Consider the following 16,248-nt stretch of genomic DNA (forward strand, 5'->3'; position numbering starts at 1 on the left):
AGCCCTGCTAAGTCATCCAATCCATCTCCAGGGACCAATGCAGGACTGTTCCCTACAGCAATGGTTCTCAGTCAGGGGTACTGGTACCCCTAGGGGTATGCAGAGGTCTTCCAGGGGGTACATCAACTCATCTGGATATTTGCCTAGTTTTACAACAGGCTACATAAAAAGCACTAGCAAAGTCAGTACAAACTAAAATTTCATACTATGACTTGTTTATACTGGTCTTTATACCGAAACAGTGGGTTTTCACCACTTCCATTGGGAAACTAGTTCATAATCAAACCGATCTCACTATGTGGAATTTTCTGCTGGACACTTAGCCTACTGTTTTGCTTTCTTAATTGTCTCCCAATACTTCTCACCATTCACCTTTGTTCCACACTGTAATTCTTCTAGCCTGGTGTTTGTACCCTTTAATGCTGGTGTACAGTTCTGGCTATCCAGGTTCAAAAACGATGAATTCAAACTGGCACAGGTGCAGAAAAGGGCCACTAGGATGATCAGCGCAATGGAGACCCTATCTTATAAGAGGAGAGTATAAGAAAGAGATGTGTTTAGCCTAGTAAAACAAAGGCTGAGAGGAGTTATGATTGCTCTCTACAAATACATCGGGGGAATAAACAGCAGAAAGGGTGAAGAGCTATTTAAGCTAAAGGACAGGGTTGACAACAACAACAAATGGGTATAAACTGGCAATGAATAAATTTAGGCTGGAAATTAGAAGATTTTGAGCAGTCAGAGGAATGATGATCTGGAGCAGCCTTCCAATGGTGTGTGTAGGGGGGACAGACAACCTAACAACTGTTAAGATGGTACTTGATACAATTACGATCAGGATTATATGATGAGGTTGCCTGCAATAGCAAAGGGCTGGACTTAATGACCCAAGAGGTCACTTCCAGTCCTATGTTCAAGTATCTGTGGATTTTGACCAGTCCTCTTTTAGTTATTTCTTAGCCAAACTACACATGAAAACTTGGCACAGTCTCTAAATCTTTCTTCACAAGCCAATCTCTTCCATTGTACTATTTTCCCCACGCACAAAGTTGCATGAATTTTTCCAAGGTGAATCGTATTGGGTTATTTTCTGCCCATATTTCTAATCTATCTAGGTCACCTTGTATTATTTCTCTGTTCTCACTGGGGTTTGCAACTTTTCCAAATTTAGTATCACTGTGAATTTCATTAATGTGCTGTTTACTCCCTCTTTGAGTAGGAAGTGATGGATAATTAACTACGGGTATGTCTACACTACAACTGCTATAGCAGCACAGCTATGGCACTGCAGGTGTGCAGCTGCAGTACTGTAGTGTAGATACTTCATATATCAACAGTTTTTTCCCCCACTGATGTTGTGAATCCACCTCTCCAAGAGGCAGTAGCTTCTGTTGACCTAGCAGCATCTACACTGTGCGATAGGTCGACCTAAATATGGCTTCATGGCAACCTGAGCCACATAGCTAGGACCATCTAATTTTTAAATGTAGACTGGGCCTAAGCCTGCACTAAGGAATCCTGATTAGATAGATCTTCCATCTACTCTGTACTTAAATCACTGCCCTGTTTAAGGTTTTGATCCAGTTTTTAGTCCACATAATACTGCTCCTATACAAGACAACTGAAATTAATTTTTCAATCTAGATTGAAACACTGTATCAAACACAGTAATATCTGAATATACATCACAGCCACTGCATTTGCGTCACCCAGTAACCAAACACACACAGAAGGACGCTGGAGGTCTGGAACTCTGCTGCCTTGGAAAACATAGGCAGAGACAGCAGGTTGCAGCTGGTTTACATTTAATAGGACAAGATGTGAGTGATGATTCCCTGTGCAAGAAACAAACAAGTCCATTTTGCCACATTGCCCCAGGCTCTGAGGGCTGCATTCAAATGCAGAGCTCCGGTACGAAACTGCAGAAAAACCTGAGTGTCTCTGGATTAAGTTTAGAAGTGTGTGCAACAAGAGTGATGTAGTGGTGGGAGTCTGCTATAGACCACCGGACCAGGGGGATGAGGTGGATGAGGCTTTCTTCCGGCAGCTCACGGAAGCTACTAGATCGCATGCCCTGATTCTCATGGGTGACTTTAATTTTCCTGATATCTGCTGGGAGAGCAATACAGCGGTGCATAGACAATCCAGGAAGTTTTTGGAAAGCGTAGGGGACAATTTCCTGGCGCAAGTGCTAGAGGAGCCAACTAGGGGGGGTGCTTTTCTTGACCTGCTGCTCACAAACCGGGTAGAATTAGTGGGGGAAGCAAAAGTGGATGGGAATCTGGGAGGCAGTGACCATGAGTTGGTTGAGTTCAGGATCCTGACGCAGGGAACAAAGGTAAGCAGCAGGATACGGACCCTGGACTTCAGGAAAGCAGACTTCGACTCCCTCAGGGAACGGATGGCCAGGATCCCCTGGGGGACTAACTTGAAGGGGAAAGGAGTCCAGGAGAGCTGGCTGTATTTCAAGGAATCCCTGTTGAGGTTACAGGGACAAACCATCCCGATGAGTCGAAAGAATAGTAAATATGGCAGGCGACCAACTTGGCTTAATGGTGAAATCCTAGCGGATCTTAAACATAAAAAAGAAGCTTACAAGAAGTGGAAGGTTGGACATATGACCAGGGAAGAGTATAAAAATATTGCTCGGGCATGTAGGAATGTTATCAGGAGGGCCAAATCGCACCTGGAGCTGCAGCTAGCCAGAGATGTCAAGAGTAACAAGAAGGGTTTCTTCAGGTATGTTGGCAACAAGAAGAAAGCCAAGGAATGTGTGGGCCCCTTACTGAATGAGGGAGGCAACCTAGTGACAGAGGATGTGGAAAAAGCTAATGTACTCAATGCTTTTTTTGCCTCTGTTTTCACTAACAAGGTCAGCTCCCAGACTGCTGCGCTGGGCATCACAAAATGCGGAAGAGATGGCCAGCCCTCTGTGGAGATAGAGGCGGTTAGGGACTATTTAGAAAAGCTGGACGTGCACAAGTCCATGGGGCCGGACGAGTTGCATCCGAGAGTGCTGAAGGAATTGGCGGCTGTGATTGCAGAGCCACTGGCCATTATCTTTGAAAACTCGTGGCGAACCGGGGAAGTCCCGGATGACTGGAAAAAGGCTAATGTAGTGCCAATCTTTAAAAAAGGGAAGAAGGAAGATCCTGGGAACTACAGGCCAGTCAGCCTCACCTCAGTCCCTGGAAAAATCATGGAGCAGGTCCTCAAAGAATCAATCCTGAAGCACTTGCATGAGAGGAAAGTGATCAGGAACAGCCAGCATGGATTCACCAAGGGAAGGTCATGCCTGACTAATCTAATCGCCTTTTATGATGAGATTACTGGTTCTGTGGATGAAGGGAAAGCAGTGGATGTATTGTTTCTTGACTTTAGCAAAGCTTTTGACACGGTCTCCCATAGTATTCTTGTCAGCAAGTTAAGGAAGTATGGGCTGGATGAATGCACTATAAGGTGGGTAGAAAGCTGGCTAAATTGTCGGGCTCAACGGGTAGTGATCAATGGCTCCATGTCTAGTTGGCAGCCGGTATCAAGTGGAGTGCCCCAGGGGTCGGTCCTGGGGCCGGTTTTATTCAATATCTTCATAAATGATCTGGAGGATGGTGTGGATTGCACTCTCAGCAAATTTGCGGATGATACTAAACTGGGAGGAGTGGTAGATACGCTGGAGGGGAGGGATAGGATACAGAAGGACCTAGACCAATTGGAAGATTGGGCCAAAAGGAATCTGATGAGGTTCAATAAGGATAAGTGCAGGGTCCTGCACTTAGGACGGAAGAACCCAATGCACAGCTACAGACTAGGGACCGAATGGCTAGGCAGCAGTTCTGCAGAAAAGGACCTAGGGGTGACAGTGGACGAGAAGCTGGATATGAGTCAGCAGTGTGCCCTTGTTGCCAAGAAGGCCAATGGCATTTTGGGATGTATAAGTAGGGGCATAGCGAGCAGATCGAGGGACGTGATCGTTCCCCTCTATTCGACATTGGTGAGGCCTCATCTGGAGTACTGTGTCCAGTTTTGGGCCCCACACTTCAAGAAGGATGTGGATAAATTGGAGAGAGTCCAGCGAAGGGCAACAAAAATGATTAGGGGACTGGAACACATGAGTTATGAGGAGAGGCTGAGGGAGCTGGGATTGTTTAGCCTGCAGAAGAGAAGAATGAGGGGGGATTTGATAGCTGCTTTCAACTACCTGAAAGGGGGTTCCAAAGAGGATGGCTCTAGACTGTTCTCAATGGTAGCAGATGACAGAACGAGGAGTAATGGTCTCAAGTTGCAGTGGGGGAGGTTTAGATTGGATATTAGGAAAAACTTTTTCACTAAGAGGGTGGTGAAACACTGGAATGCGTTACCTAGGGAGGTGGTAGAATCTCCTTCCTTAGAGGTTTTTAAGGTCAGGCTTGACAAAGCCCTGGCTGGGATGATTTAACTGGGAATTGGTCCTGCTTCGAGCAGGGGGTTGGACTAGATGACCTTCTGGGGTCCCTTCCAACCCTGATATTCTATGATTCTATGAAATGCCTGTAAGGCTGGACCTAAAGCAGGTGTTTTTCTTCAAGCCCCAGCTCCTGGAACCAGGAGAATCTCAACGTCCATTTAAATTAAAAGTAGGCGTCTCAGGCCCTGGCGGTTGCACAGCAAAGCGGCAAGGACCCCCCCCCCCCGGCTCAGTGTAGTCCATAGGCTCAGAAACCAGGGAGCCAAGGCGATTTTTAAGGCAACCTCGCGAGGTTTGGGGGTAGGGCTGACGGCTGATGTTTTTTGAAGGCTGGGGGCTGCCACCCAGGAACAGGGGTTGAAAAGCCCTGCTGTGGCTGGGGGCCAGGCACCCCTGTGGGATCCCACCTCGCCTACGTCCCTGGGGCTGGCTTGGGCCACGCGCCCCCTTCCCCAGCCCAGCCCAGCCCGACGGGCGCCCCTGGCGCGGAACGCTCGCGTGCCGCGAGGCCTCCCGGGCTGCAGGGGGCGATAGCGCCGCCTCCGCCTGCAGTGAGCCGGCCGGGGAGACTCTCCTGCGCCGGGCCCCGCTCGCCGCAGCGGCCCGGACGGACACTGGGCGCGGCCGCTGGGGGCCGCAGGGGGGAGGGGAACGCTGCGCGCGCGCGCGGCGGGGCCATGGCCAGCGGAAAGGTTCTGTGAGTAGCCGGCCCCGCCCCCCTCCGCCCGTTCACCCACGCGCGAAGGGTCCCGAGCCTGCCGCGTCAGGGCATCACCCGCCCCCCCTCCCACCGCGCGCGCTCGCCGCGAGCCCGGCCCCTGGCGCCTCGCGGCTCCCCTCCCGGCTAGGCCGTGTCGGCGGGGTAGGGAGGCCGCCTCCGCTCTGGGGGTAACCGTGCCGCCCCCGAGCCGCCTCCCCGCCCAGATTTCGCACAGCTCCCCCCCCCCCCCCAGGCCGAGCCCCCGCGCCTCCAGGGCAGCGCCGGAGCCCCGCAGGGCGGGCCCTACCCGTGTCTGGCTACCGCCGCGGGAGGGGAAGGGGGGGGGTTAGTCCAAGCCCTGGACCCCCCCTCCCCCAGCAACAGCGGCTCAGTTCCCTCCTCTCAGGGGCACTTCGGTCTTGTTCCCTGGATTTCTCCCTGGAGCTCTCCGTATTTTTGTGTCCTTCCCTCCCCTCGTTTCCCCCCCCCTTCTTCCCTCAGGCTGGTGCTGCCCCACTAACGCTGCCTCCTTCTGCGATTCCCGCCTGCCGTCCCTTCCCTTTTGCTGTCTCCTTCCTAAGCGGCCTACGAGCTTCTGGCTCGCAGGTTTGGTCCCTTCCCCTGTTGCAAGGACCTCTCCCAAACGATGCTGTGTACTGCTTTGGATGGTAGAGAAGAGTTGAATCCTGACACTCGTTTAAAGCCGTGTGTCTGGGCTTTAGAAATATCCTCATATGGTGCTGGTTAAGGGTTGCCGCCAAGCGCATGATTTATTCTTTATACATGCTGCTGCCTGTTTGTTTTTTTTAAACTAAAGTGCAAAAACATGTCTGTCTGGCAAAGGAATAAGCCAGTTTAAAATAAAATAGTGCTGTGGCTGAGGTTTATGTTCTTTGCTGTGTGTACAGTATGTGATTTCACTCGGGGAGTAAAACCATTAAAACCAAGATTTTTATAATACCACGAGTGTTTTATGAGTAACTTTGATGTTTTTCCCCCCCTTTAGCTACCCCCTGTACCAGCTGGGAAACCCCCAGCTGCGGATTTTCCGACCTAACTTCTTCATGACGCTGGTGAGGCCTGGTGTGCCACAGCCAGAAGACACTGTACAGTTCCGTGTCTCTATGCAGTAAGTGCAAGCAGAGAAACAGTAGATGAAAGGGTCATCTGCTTCTCAGTTTGAAAGCCTTCAGGGATAGCAATCTAAATAATGAGAAGAACAATATCTCTGGAAATGCAGTTAACTAGGCTTGAGGTCAGATTTTGTTGTTGTTAGTTACAGTAGACTTAGGTTGTAATTAGAATTTGTTAAATCTCCCATGTTGTGAAACTTCATGCCCACTGTTTGAGCAGATAAGTCCATTGCCTGGATGCCATGTGCAGTGAATGTTGCACGCATTGTTGCAAGCATGCTCCTTGAACTAGAAATAATATCTACAATATTGATAACATCTTTCATTGTGAAGCATCCAAAAGCCATTTGCCAACCAAAATGCATACTGTTATTGGAATTGTTTCACCAAATGCAGGCATCTCTGGAGTGAAACATAGCAACACTACATTGCAGTTTCAGACAGAATGTGTAGAATACCATATCTAACTGAAACTCAAGGGGAATTTTAGGTAGGACCTTTAAGCGAACACTCCTGCACCTATTTAAAGGACATAAGATCTTTAGTTATCACAAGTGTTCAGGAGCTGAGTTTTACATCTCACCCAAAATATGCCACGTCCAACAACAGTGTCTCTTTACAACATGCTTGGTAATAGTTCTGTACTGATTTGGAGGCAAGAAGTGACACCTGTTTAGTTATTGACAGTTTTCTCCACCATGTAGGTAATCTCGGAGTTCTCTCCTGCAAAGATTTAACTCACTTTGACCTTGCTTAGCATATGTGATCTGACAGGATCACAGCCTAAGGTGGCATGGCTGCAGATCCTGAAGCTTTTAACATATAGTGGTTGTGTAGTCCTGCATATGAATCCACTTGGCAAGTGATAGTTCTGTCTGCCAAGCCAAGGTTTTATACCCTAATTTTTTTTATATTTTCAAATTAAGAGTCCAACTTGATGTCTTTCCACAACTACTTCCCCTCACTCTAGAGAAAAACACACACTTCAAAAGATTCACTGTATGCACCACTACTTTTGGACCTCTGTTAGGCTGCTGCAGAACCTGTCTTGGATGACTGTACAGATAAAGAGGATCCTAAAGAATCTGTTCCTTTGATTTCAAGACATAATCCCTTTAATTGACACAAGGTCACAGGATCTTGTTCAGTGGGTTGCTAGCCAGCCAGTAGCTTTTTGGTGCCAATAGCTGTTGACCAGCAAGGAGAACAGAACTGTATTTGTTACATAACCCTGTCTTCACAATACTGATTGTCTGCCCATTGATACTTTGATATACCGAAACACTCTGTAGGAAAGGAATGTTGATTAGTGGTCAGAACAAGAGTTGGGAGTCTGGTTGAATGCACTATAAGGTGGGTAGAAAGTTGGCTAGATTGTCGGGCTCAACGGGTAGTGATCAATGGCTCCATGTCTAGTTGGCAGCCGGTGTCAAGTGGAGTGCCCCAGGGGTCGGTCCTGGGGCCGGTTTTGTTCAATATCTTCATAAATGATCTGGAGGATGGTACTAAACTGGGAGGAGTGGTAGATACGCTGGAGGGCAGGGATAGGATACAGAGGGACCTAGACAAATTGGAGGATTGGGCCAAAAGAAATCTGATGAGGTTCAATAAGGATAAGTGCAGGGTCCTGCACTTAGGACGGAAGAACCCAATGTACAACTACAGACTAGGGACCGAATGTCTAGGCAGCAGTTCTGCGGAAAAGGACCTAGGGGTGACAGTGGACGAGAAGCTGGATATGAGTCAACAGTGTGCCCTTGTTGCCAAGAAGGCCAATGGCATTTTGGGATGTATAAGTAGGGGCATAGTGAGGAGATCGAGGGACGTGATTGTCCCCCTCTATTCGACATTGGTGAGGCCTCATCTGGAGTACTGTGTCCAGTTTTGGGCCCCACACTACAAGAAGGATGTGGATAAATTGGAAAGAGTCCAGCGAAGGGCAACAAAAATGATTAGGGGTCTGGAACACATGACTTACGAGGAGAGGCTGAGGGAACTGGGATTGTTTAGTCTGCAGAAGAGAAGAATGAGGGGGGATTTGATAGCTGCTTTCAACTACCTGAGAGGTGGTTCCAGAGAGGATGGTTCTAGACTATCCTCAGTGGTAGAAGAGGACTGGACAAGGAGTAATGGTCTGAAGTTGCAGTGGGGGAGGTTTAGGTTGGATATTAGGAAAAACTTCTTCACTAGGAGGGTGGTGAAACACTGGAATGCGTTGCCTAGGGAGGTGGTGGAATCTCCTTCCTTAGAAGTTTTTAAGGTCAGGCTTGACAAAGCCCTGGCTGGGATGATTTAATTGGGGATTGGTCCTGCTTTTGAGCAGGGGGTTGGACTAGATGACCTCCTGGGGTCCCTTCCAACCCTGATATTCTATGATGCTATGGTGTTTAGGATTCTAGTCCCACCTTTTCCACTGATTTATTGTGACCCTGGACAAGTCACTAAAGCTCTTTTTGCCTCAGTTTTGACAACTATAATTTGGATTTAATCCTTGCCTTCCATACTGGGGTGTTGTGCGGCTTAACACTTTTAAAACACTTGAAGTTTATTTGAGGAAAGCTGCTATAGAAGAGCACCTGTTAGGTATATAATGATTTTTGACAGTGCGTCCCACTTAAAAATAAACATTTTTGGAGCAACAAGATTTCACTGGAAATCTATACAAATGGACAATAATAGTGACAGGCTTTGAGAGCAATAACTGTAAAATACTGCCTAAGGAATAGAGAAGCTGATTGTTGTATATAGTCGGCTTTGGGCACTGTGTCACAGTTGAGGTAACTTATATCAGGGACAACACTAGGCTCTGAGGCCGTAGCTTCTTAAGCATAAGCTTTCCCTAGCGCCTCTTTCATGTGTTAAGAAGACTCTCCATTTGTCCAAGGGAAGGGGCTTGGGAGAATGCATTGGTTGTAATGAGACCCTTCCTAGAGGCAGGGTGTTGCTCTGATATCCCACAGGGTGCAACCAGAACCACTGTGTCCCCTTCACTCTCCAGCCCAGAGTGCTTCTTACACTGCTTTGCTACTGAAAAACAGCCTCTCCAAGCTCTGCTCACACAGCCATTAACATGTAAAGGCACGCCCAACAAAGTTACAAGAACGCTCTATTAGCCACTCATGAACTATATAGAGGGTGACACCTGCAAATTCCCCAGCCTTGCACCCCAGAAAGGTGCATCTTGCACTGTCCAGCACACTACTGCACAGAGCAAGCTCATCAATAATTTGTCATTTTATCAAAGAAAATGATTATGCCTGTGCTTTTGTGAACCTGAGTGGAGATTCCCCAACCACTTTCAACGAAAGCACACTGGTTTAGATAAGACAATAAAACAAGTTTATTAATTATAGAAAGATAGATTTTAAGTCATTGTAAGCAGTTACATGGGGTACTGTGTGTCACATTGCTCATCCATTTGTTTTCAGTAACCCTTTTGTTCACCAGTCTGTCTGGACACAGCAAAGTCTACAAGTTTGTAGAGGATCCTACAGAGATTAGAGACTTCTACAAAGATAACAAAAGAGTTGTCCACTGGGGTAGAGAGAGTGAGCCCATCCACCCTCTTTGAATACAACTGGCGTTTGAGTTTTTTACTGTTAAGACTACATTGGATTAGATAGTTATTATTGCTGTGGCCTATGGTTGCTTATAGCACCATTGTGAACTATGTTGTTTGTATATTTGTGGCAGTCAAATTATCTTGGCCGAATGAACTTGTTGATATATTTGCTCTAAAGCATTGATAAGCCTATACATATTTTTTTTCTGTTTTGAATTTAGTTTAAACATTTATACTTTTCTTCTCTCCTCTCCAAAATATTTCGTCTTTGCACAGGATGACGAGAGTGGATGTTAAGAATTACCTTGAAAAAATATATAACGTGCCAGTGTCTGTTGTGAGGACCAGAATACAGTATGGTGAGTACAGAAGCTAAACTTCTTTTTGGGATGTTTAAAAAGTTTTTGTTTTTAATAAAGCTCCTCTTCAGCCTACACCTGTGTTTTTTAATCCCCAAGTGTTGATTCTCCAGTAAGGTATTTTGAGAGGGTGGTGTGGTGAAATTTCTCTCCCCCCTGCCACCGCATAGATCCCATCACTGTGGTGTAGAGATCTTCCTCTCCAATGTTGAAGATCGGCTGTGTCTTTATGGTCATCCAGTCCTGGGCTTTCCTAAACTCCTTTATTTGTGAACTTCAACTGGTCCCAGAGGAGACTGTCCTATTCTAGGGAAAGTAGAATTTGGTCTTCATATTTGTTCAATTCAGGACCTTTTCTTTTGTTCCTGAGCCAGAGGACCCCCTTTCCTTGGGATAAGGTAAAATAAGTATCTCTGTTTGCTCAGTCCTTACCTTCTACTATTATATTTCACATCACATAACCTTCACACAATTTGGCAAGATCAGCAACCTCTGTTTGGTAGGGACCCAAGATTGAAATAGCAGGAGGGATTCTGTTGGCTATAGGTTCTGTTAGACTTCTGAGGATAGCCCAGGACTGGAATAGCAGGAACTTGCAGGTGAAAAGTGAGATGCGATTACAGCTATATGATGGGGAAAGCTTGCACAGCACCTGCATACAACCTTCATGCGTCTGGTTTGTACTGTTGGATCCTCATTTTGCTGAGCATAAAATCTATCCCCTCTGAAGTTAGACACCTGCCAACCCCAACCTTCATTCTTATATAAAATTAGTTAAAACAAACAAAGTATTAAGAAATAGTTAAGGCCGAAAGTAGTTGAGTTTACCTAACAACCAGACACTATAATTGTCATGGTTGTGTCCTGGTCCCTAGACCCAAAAATCCATAATAGTCTGCTCTGATTAATGCCTGGATCTGACCTGGTGCCAAACAGCCCTTGGATTAGGGTACATAAAGGTGTCATAAAGCCTTTGCATCTGATGCCCCCTCCCTGGAGCTTTTATAATCATAGCTGGAATGCATTGGAAGAGTGATGCAGAGTAAGGGGCAGGATTTTTAACTGTCATCAGCTTCATTTTCAAGCAGTAAGTAAGTGAAATGTAACTTGTTCTGACTGACAGGTCAAATTGTGTTGGGTTGCTGGATGTTTTTCTTAGTCTGCATCTCGCATCTAGAGAAAAGGAACTGGTTGGATGTGTGTGTGAAGGCCAGCAGTGGGGAGGACATTTTAAAAAAAAAGTTTATATGAGAAACCTGAGGAGGAAGAGACAGGAGGGAAGTTAAAAATTCCTAGAGAAAACATGAAGAAATGTTTCTAAAATTCCTGAAAATAGATATGTATTTGTATGTGTAGGGGAGAAAAGTAGAGAGTAAATTAAAGGGAGAGCAAATGTTGTATTTTCAAATTTTTATTTTATAAATAACTTTATACTGACTTTATGCACATTTACTTCCAAACAACTTCTAAAAATATTCATGCCCAATTTGACAACCTCTCCACCCCAACTCCCCATAAATCCTAGCCTGGCTGGTGGAGATGGTGGTTGTGTGTGTATGTTGGGAGGAAGTGGAAGATAGACGAGCAGGCAGTGGGAAAGTGTCATTAGTTGGGGAGCTATAATGAAGCACAGCCACTATATTTTAGAAAATTAAAAATTGCTAAACTTTTTGGATTTTGTAATTTCTTTAAAAGCAGAAACAGTAAATTGCACTTGTGCACTAGCGCTACAGAGTGCCTACTTTAGATGGGGAGCTCCATGGAGCAGGGACACTGATCTTGTAGCCACTTAATAAATGAGTATTTTCTTCCTTGGGAGTACTGGTTCCCCATAGCTGTTGAAAGAGGAAAGATGAGCTAGTGGCTAGGATACTAGCGGAGATCTGGGTTCAATTTCCTGCTCCACCACAGGCTTCCTGTGTGACCTTCAGCAAGTGCGCCTCGGTTCCCAGTCTAAAATCGGGATAATAGTACCTACCAAAGGATAAATATGTTTTAATCATTGTGATGTGCCCAGATTCTATGGTAATAGTATAAATATGTAAGATAGAATTCTTCCTCACAAATGAATCAAAACTCAAATCAGACCTTTCTGTTGGGGGAGCCTGTGACTCTGGGAAAGTAAAAGTGAGTTTCTCTTCACTTGAACAGGTGCAAACAACAAAAGGAACCACAAGAACCAGAAAGTGAAGAAGCCAGATTACAAGGTTGCGTACGTGCAGCTGGTGAGTAAACATGTATGTGTGTTTGAAGTGAGGGTAGGGTCTGTTAATCAGCATAATTAGAAATAATGCTCAGTGAATTGTCCATTGTACTGTATATTTATGCAACTTCAGCCTTTCTTGTACTAATGGTGTCATTCCCTGCTACTTCTGCCACCCTTGAGACCTCATGATGAGGTTGTCTGAATGAAAAGAGTTTAGTTCAGAAACACCCAAACAAACCATTAGTTTTTAAATCCCTTTTTGTTTGAGGCCTGAATCTAAGGTCCAGGCCGGTAGCATTGAGTATCAATGTGTCAGTGAGTTTCATGCTGATCCTGTACTCTGCATGTTGAAAGGTTCACCATTTATGTGGCTGATTGCTGAAATGTCTACTAAGTTAAAGAATAAAGGTGGGGGTATTTTAATAAAACTCTTTGGATGTTGGAATGGTTGGAAGAGTTTAAGGCACTGCCCTTGGAGGGCTTTCAGTCATGTCTAACAAGTATGCTTTGTGGCTAAACTGGGTTATAAAATCTTGGTGTCCCAGTGGAGATGGAGCCCAGTATTTTGTATAACTGTGGTAGTTTTTTTGTTTTGTTTTTTTAACAACCCAAGCATATTATAGTTCAAATCCCTTCCTGGAATAACCTCTCTGATCTAAAACTTACACTCACAAAAACTACCTTAAAAGAACATTATTAAAATTGCCAAATCAAGCATTAGAAACTTAGGAAATGCCAGAATTACTATTGCCCATACAACTGTAATCCTACTCCCTTGTGCATCCATCCTGTGCATTGAATGAAGCAAGTGTTTTGTGGGAAAAATAGTATATGATCATGTAATTAAAGACTGGATCGTAATCTATGTGCACAGAAAACTGAATTAAGGTTGCATAGTCAACCATAAATCTGGCATTTCCTAATGTTCTGGTGCTTGACTTTGCAACCTTAAATGTTCTTTTAATGGTTTTTATATGTAATTTATTCATTTTTTTTAAAAAAGACCAAGATAAAAATAAATTCCGTTATGTACAACTGTGTAACAGCCCTCCTGGGGAGTGTATAGAGTTGACCCCCCGCTAGCTTACATGGAGGCAAAAACTCCAGGTCCTTGTCTCCACTAGGATTTTACAACGTGCAATAGCTATTGATGTAAAAACACACCTATTATTTTCAGTGAAGACATAGTTTGAGATACAGAGGAGATTTACTCTGAGAGAGGGTAGGCAGTGTTACTATATTGTCTATGCTTCTCAGGGCTTCCAGTGTGAGGAAGCGTCTCTAAGCCACAGTCAAGACTTAAAAGGAGCCTTGCGGGTGGAGGGGATTTAGGGGTGCATGGTTTCCTTGCATTTCCTGGCCAGGCTCCACTTTCTGGCCAATGCAGTCCCCTAAGAGAGACTTGGCAGCCACATTCTCTGCTTTTAGGAAGGATCAGCCAGATTGTAAACAGGCATAGATCTTCCGAAGATGTCTACACTGTAATTAGAAACAAAATTCTCCAGTGTTGTGGAATAGATTGCAGACTCAGAGCAGTATTGTGTGTGCTTACCTCAGGCCAAGCATCTGTACCTGGAGCAATCACAGACATCACATCTGTGAGGGGCAAGCGTTTAACAATGCCATACTTTATTATTCCATGATATGAGACAGCTTTGATGATTTATTTGCTCTTCACTGTGCTAGGCGCTGTACAAATGGAGCCCAGATGCATAGTTAGAGCTCCTGGACGCTCCTACGGTAGTACAAGTAAAGTACTAACACGAGGCACTACAAAGTGATGCAGTGAATCTTGAGCCAGGATATCATGTGTGTGTTCTGTTTCCCCTCACCTCTAGGTTTCCAGGCTCTTCCTGCCCTCTCCTATTTCTTTTGTGTGTGCTCTGCCTCCAGGCCCCCAGTACTCTTTACTTTCATGTCTTCCGCATGTATTTCTCCTCTTTGTGTCTTTCTTTTTTCTTTTTTAAATACTAATTCTGGTCTGTCTCTCGCTCTGCTCCCAGTTTTGTGTAAGTGTTGATTTTACAGCAGTGGACTAGAGTTCATGCCCCCACTGTCAATTCTGAAACTTGGTTTGTCTGCATTAGGCCCCATGGAGCCCATGGTTAAAATAGAACTCTACTCATAGTGTCGAAAAACCTCTGCTAAGCACTTCAAAATCCCTTTTTGATTAGAATCATGCTGCATCTGTAATAACTCCAACTAAGGTCAAACTAGTCAGTGTTTTTTGCTTCCCCATCATTTTTACCAGCTGTGTTTTCTGTAGTCCGGTTTCAAGTTAAAATGGTGTAAGAGTTAAGAAAATTGAAGAGGTCAGGAGTGTTTTGTGTTGGCCTTCTTATCAACCACTAGGTGGAAGCATTACTCTTCCTAGTGTGACTTCCTTCGCTAGCAAGTCTCTGGTTACCTGGATGAAATCAGATTCATTTTAAAGAGACTAGTCATGCTGGTCTACTTCGGAGAACAACAGCTTCCATAGCACCTGCACATACTAATGTACTGAAAGTGTTTTGAAGATGAACGGTACGTTATTAAGAATCATATACAGTATACCTGTTCAGTCTCTTTTAAATTCTATTTCTTGGGGATTTGGAATGGTTTTCTTTTTCCTCAGGCTCTAACTTGCCAAATAAATTGTCAGTCCAGTTGTTACTATTCTTCCATTAAAAATGACCTTAAATCGTCAAAGCTGTGGTCAAAAATGTCTCGAGTCACTCTAGAGCCTTGTTTCTTCTCTTCCCACCTTCCGGGGGGAAGGCTTTATGTTACAGATTCATAGTCCTTAGTATGGAATGCTGCTGCCTTTTAAGCTGTTTTATTTTTCATAAAAGCCAAGTTATTTATCTTTGCAAAGAAGCTGCTGCAAATGTGGTTTAGCTTTTTTCTCTGCTTTAATGAAAAACGAACTGGTAAATGCTAGCTCTGATGAAGGTATGGATGCCATAAAAAGTCAGTCAGAGACTTTATGGCCATGTCAACATTGGGGAAACTTTAAAAAAAAATATTCTTACCAGTGTTATCACTAGTTCTGCTGAGCAAGTGGAGCAGAAGTGTAGACAAGGCTCTGAAATCCAGATCTGTTTTTACCTCCATTTTAATTATACCTGCTTAGAGAAAGTCTAATGGAAATGGTAGTAAAAAGAAGAGCAGTCTTGTCTACATTGGGCTAGTACCTGTTCAGCTGTACAAGGGATGGCACCAGTGGGAATTTTTTTGTAAATATTCCTACATATATCTTGGCCTCAGTGCCTTACAAGTACGTGTTTAGCAGTTCACATGTCACTTTAAAAATGCTCCCATCCAAAGATGACAGCAGTTTGTAGGGTTTCTCACTGTATTTGAGGAATATTGGAGAAAGTAAGATTCCCCATATGCTGCTATGTTACAGAAAGGATTTTAAAGTTAAGTCTCCTATTCTGCTTGGCCCTACTCTTTATTTTAATACCAGATATTATTATAAGACACAAGGACAGTCATTCAAATATATTAGGTTATAAAACTGAGCTGCCTTTGCTGCTGGCCCACGTCCCACACTGTAGGAGTCCAGCATATTTTAGATGATGACATTATAAACATCACTCTATCCTAATTCTGAAGGACAGTAGTAAGCGTCTTAATTATCCAAATAATCAAAAGAGCTTTCAGCTGTTGGCAAACTCAACATTTGTTGCATTATTCCTATAGAACAGTTTCTGTGCTGCCCTTCCATTTCTAAATTTGTGAAATAAATGGAAGGTCAGAGCAAGTATAACTAGCTTGTGCTGGACAAGCCTATTAGCTGGATATTTCCGGCATGAGGCTCAGTGGTGAAAAGGTTAACAATGTTAACACTTAACTTTAAAGG

General features: G+C 44.6%; 1 protein-coding gene across 3 annotated transcripts in view; it reads left to right on the forward strand.

Moving 5' to 3' along the window:
- Window positions 1-5,032: 5,032 nt before the first annotated feature.
- The window catches only part of MRPL23 (mitochondrial ribosomal protein L23), a 78,584-nt gene continuing 67,368 nt past the window's right edge, over window positions 5,033-16,248 (forward strand). For 2 of the 3 annotated variants that reach the window (XM_073347247.1, XM_073347246.1), the window contains exons 1-4: window positions 5,033-5,141; window positions 6,151-6,273; window positions 10,116-10,198; window positions 12,350-12,423. In XM_073347247.1, coding sequence (XP_073203348.1) covers window positions 5,122-5,141; window positions 6,151-6,273; window positions 10,116-10,198; window positions 12,350-12,423 — 300 coding nt within the window. In that variant the 5' untranslated portion in view covers window positions 5,033-5,121. Of the gene's footprint in view, window positions 5,142-5,249; window positions 5,333-6,150; window positions 6,274-10,115; window positions 10,199-12,349; window positions 12,424-16,248 lie in introns of those variants that run through there. The other variant, XM_073347248.1, reaches the window with a different exon arrangement.

Source organism: Lepidochelys kempii, chromosome 6, assembly GCF_965140265.1.
Source record: "Lepidochelys kempii isolate rLepKem1 chromosome 6, rLepKem1.hap2, whole genome shotgun sequence".
NCBI classification, from domain to species: domain Eukaryota; kingdom Metazoa; phylum Chordata; order Testudines; family Cheloniidae; genus Lepidochelys; species Lepidochelys kempii.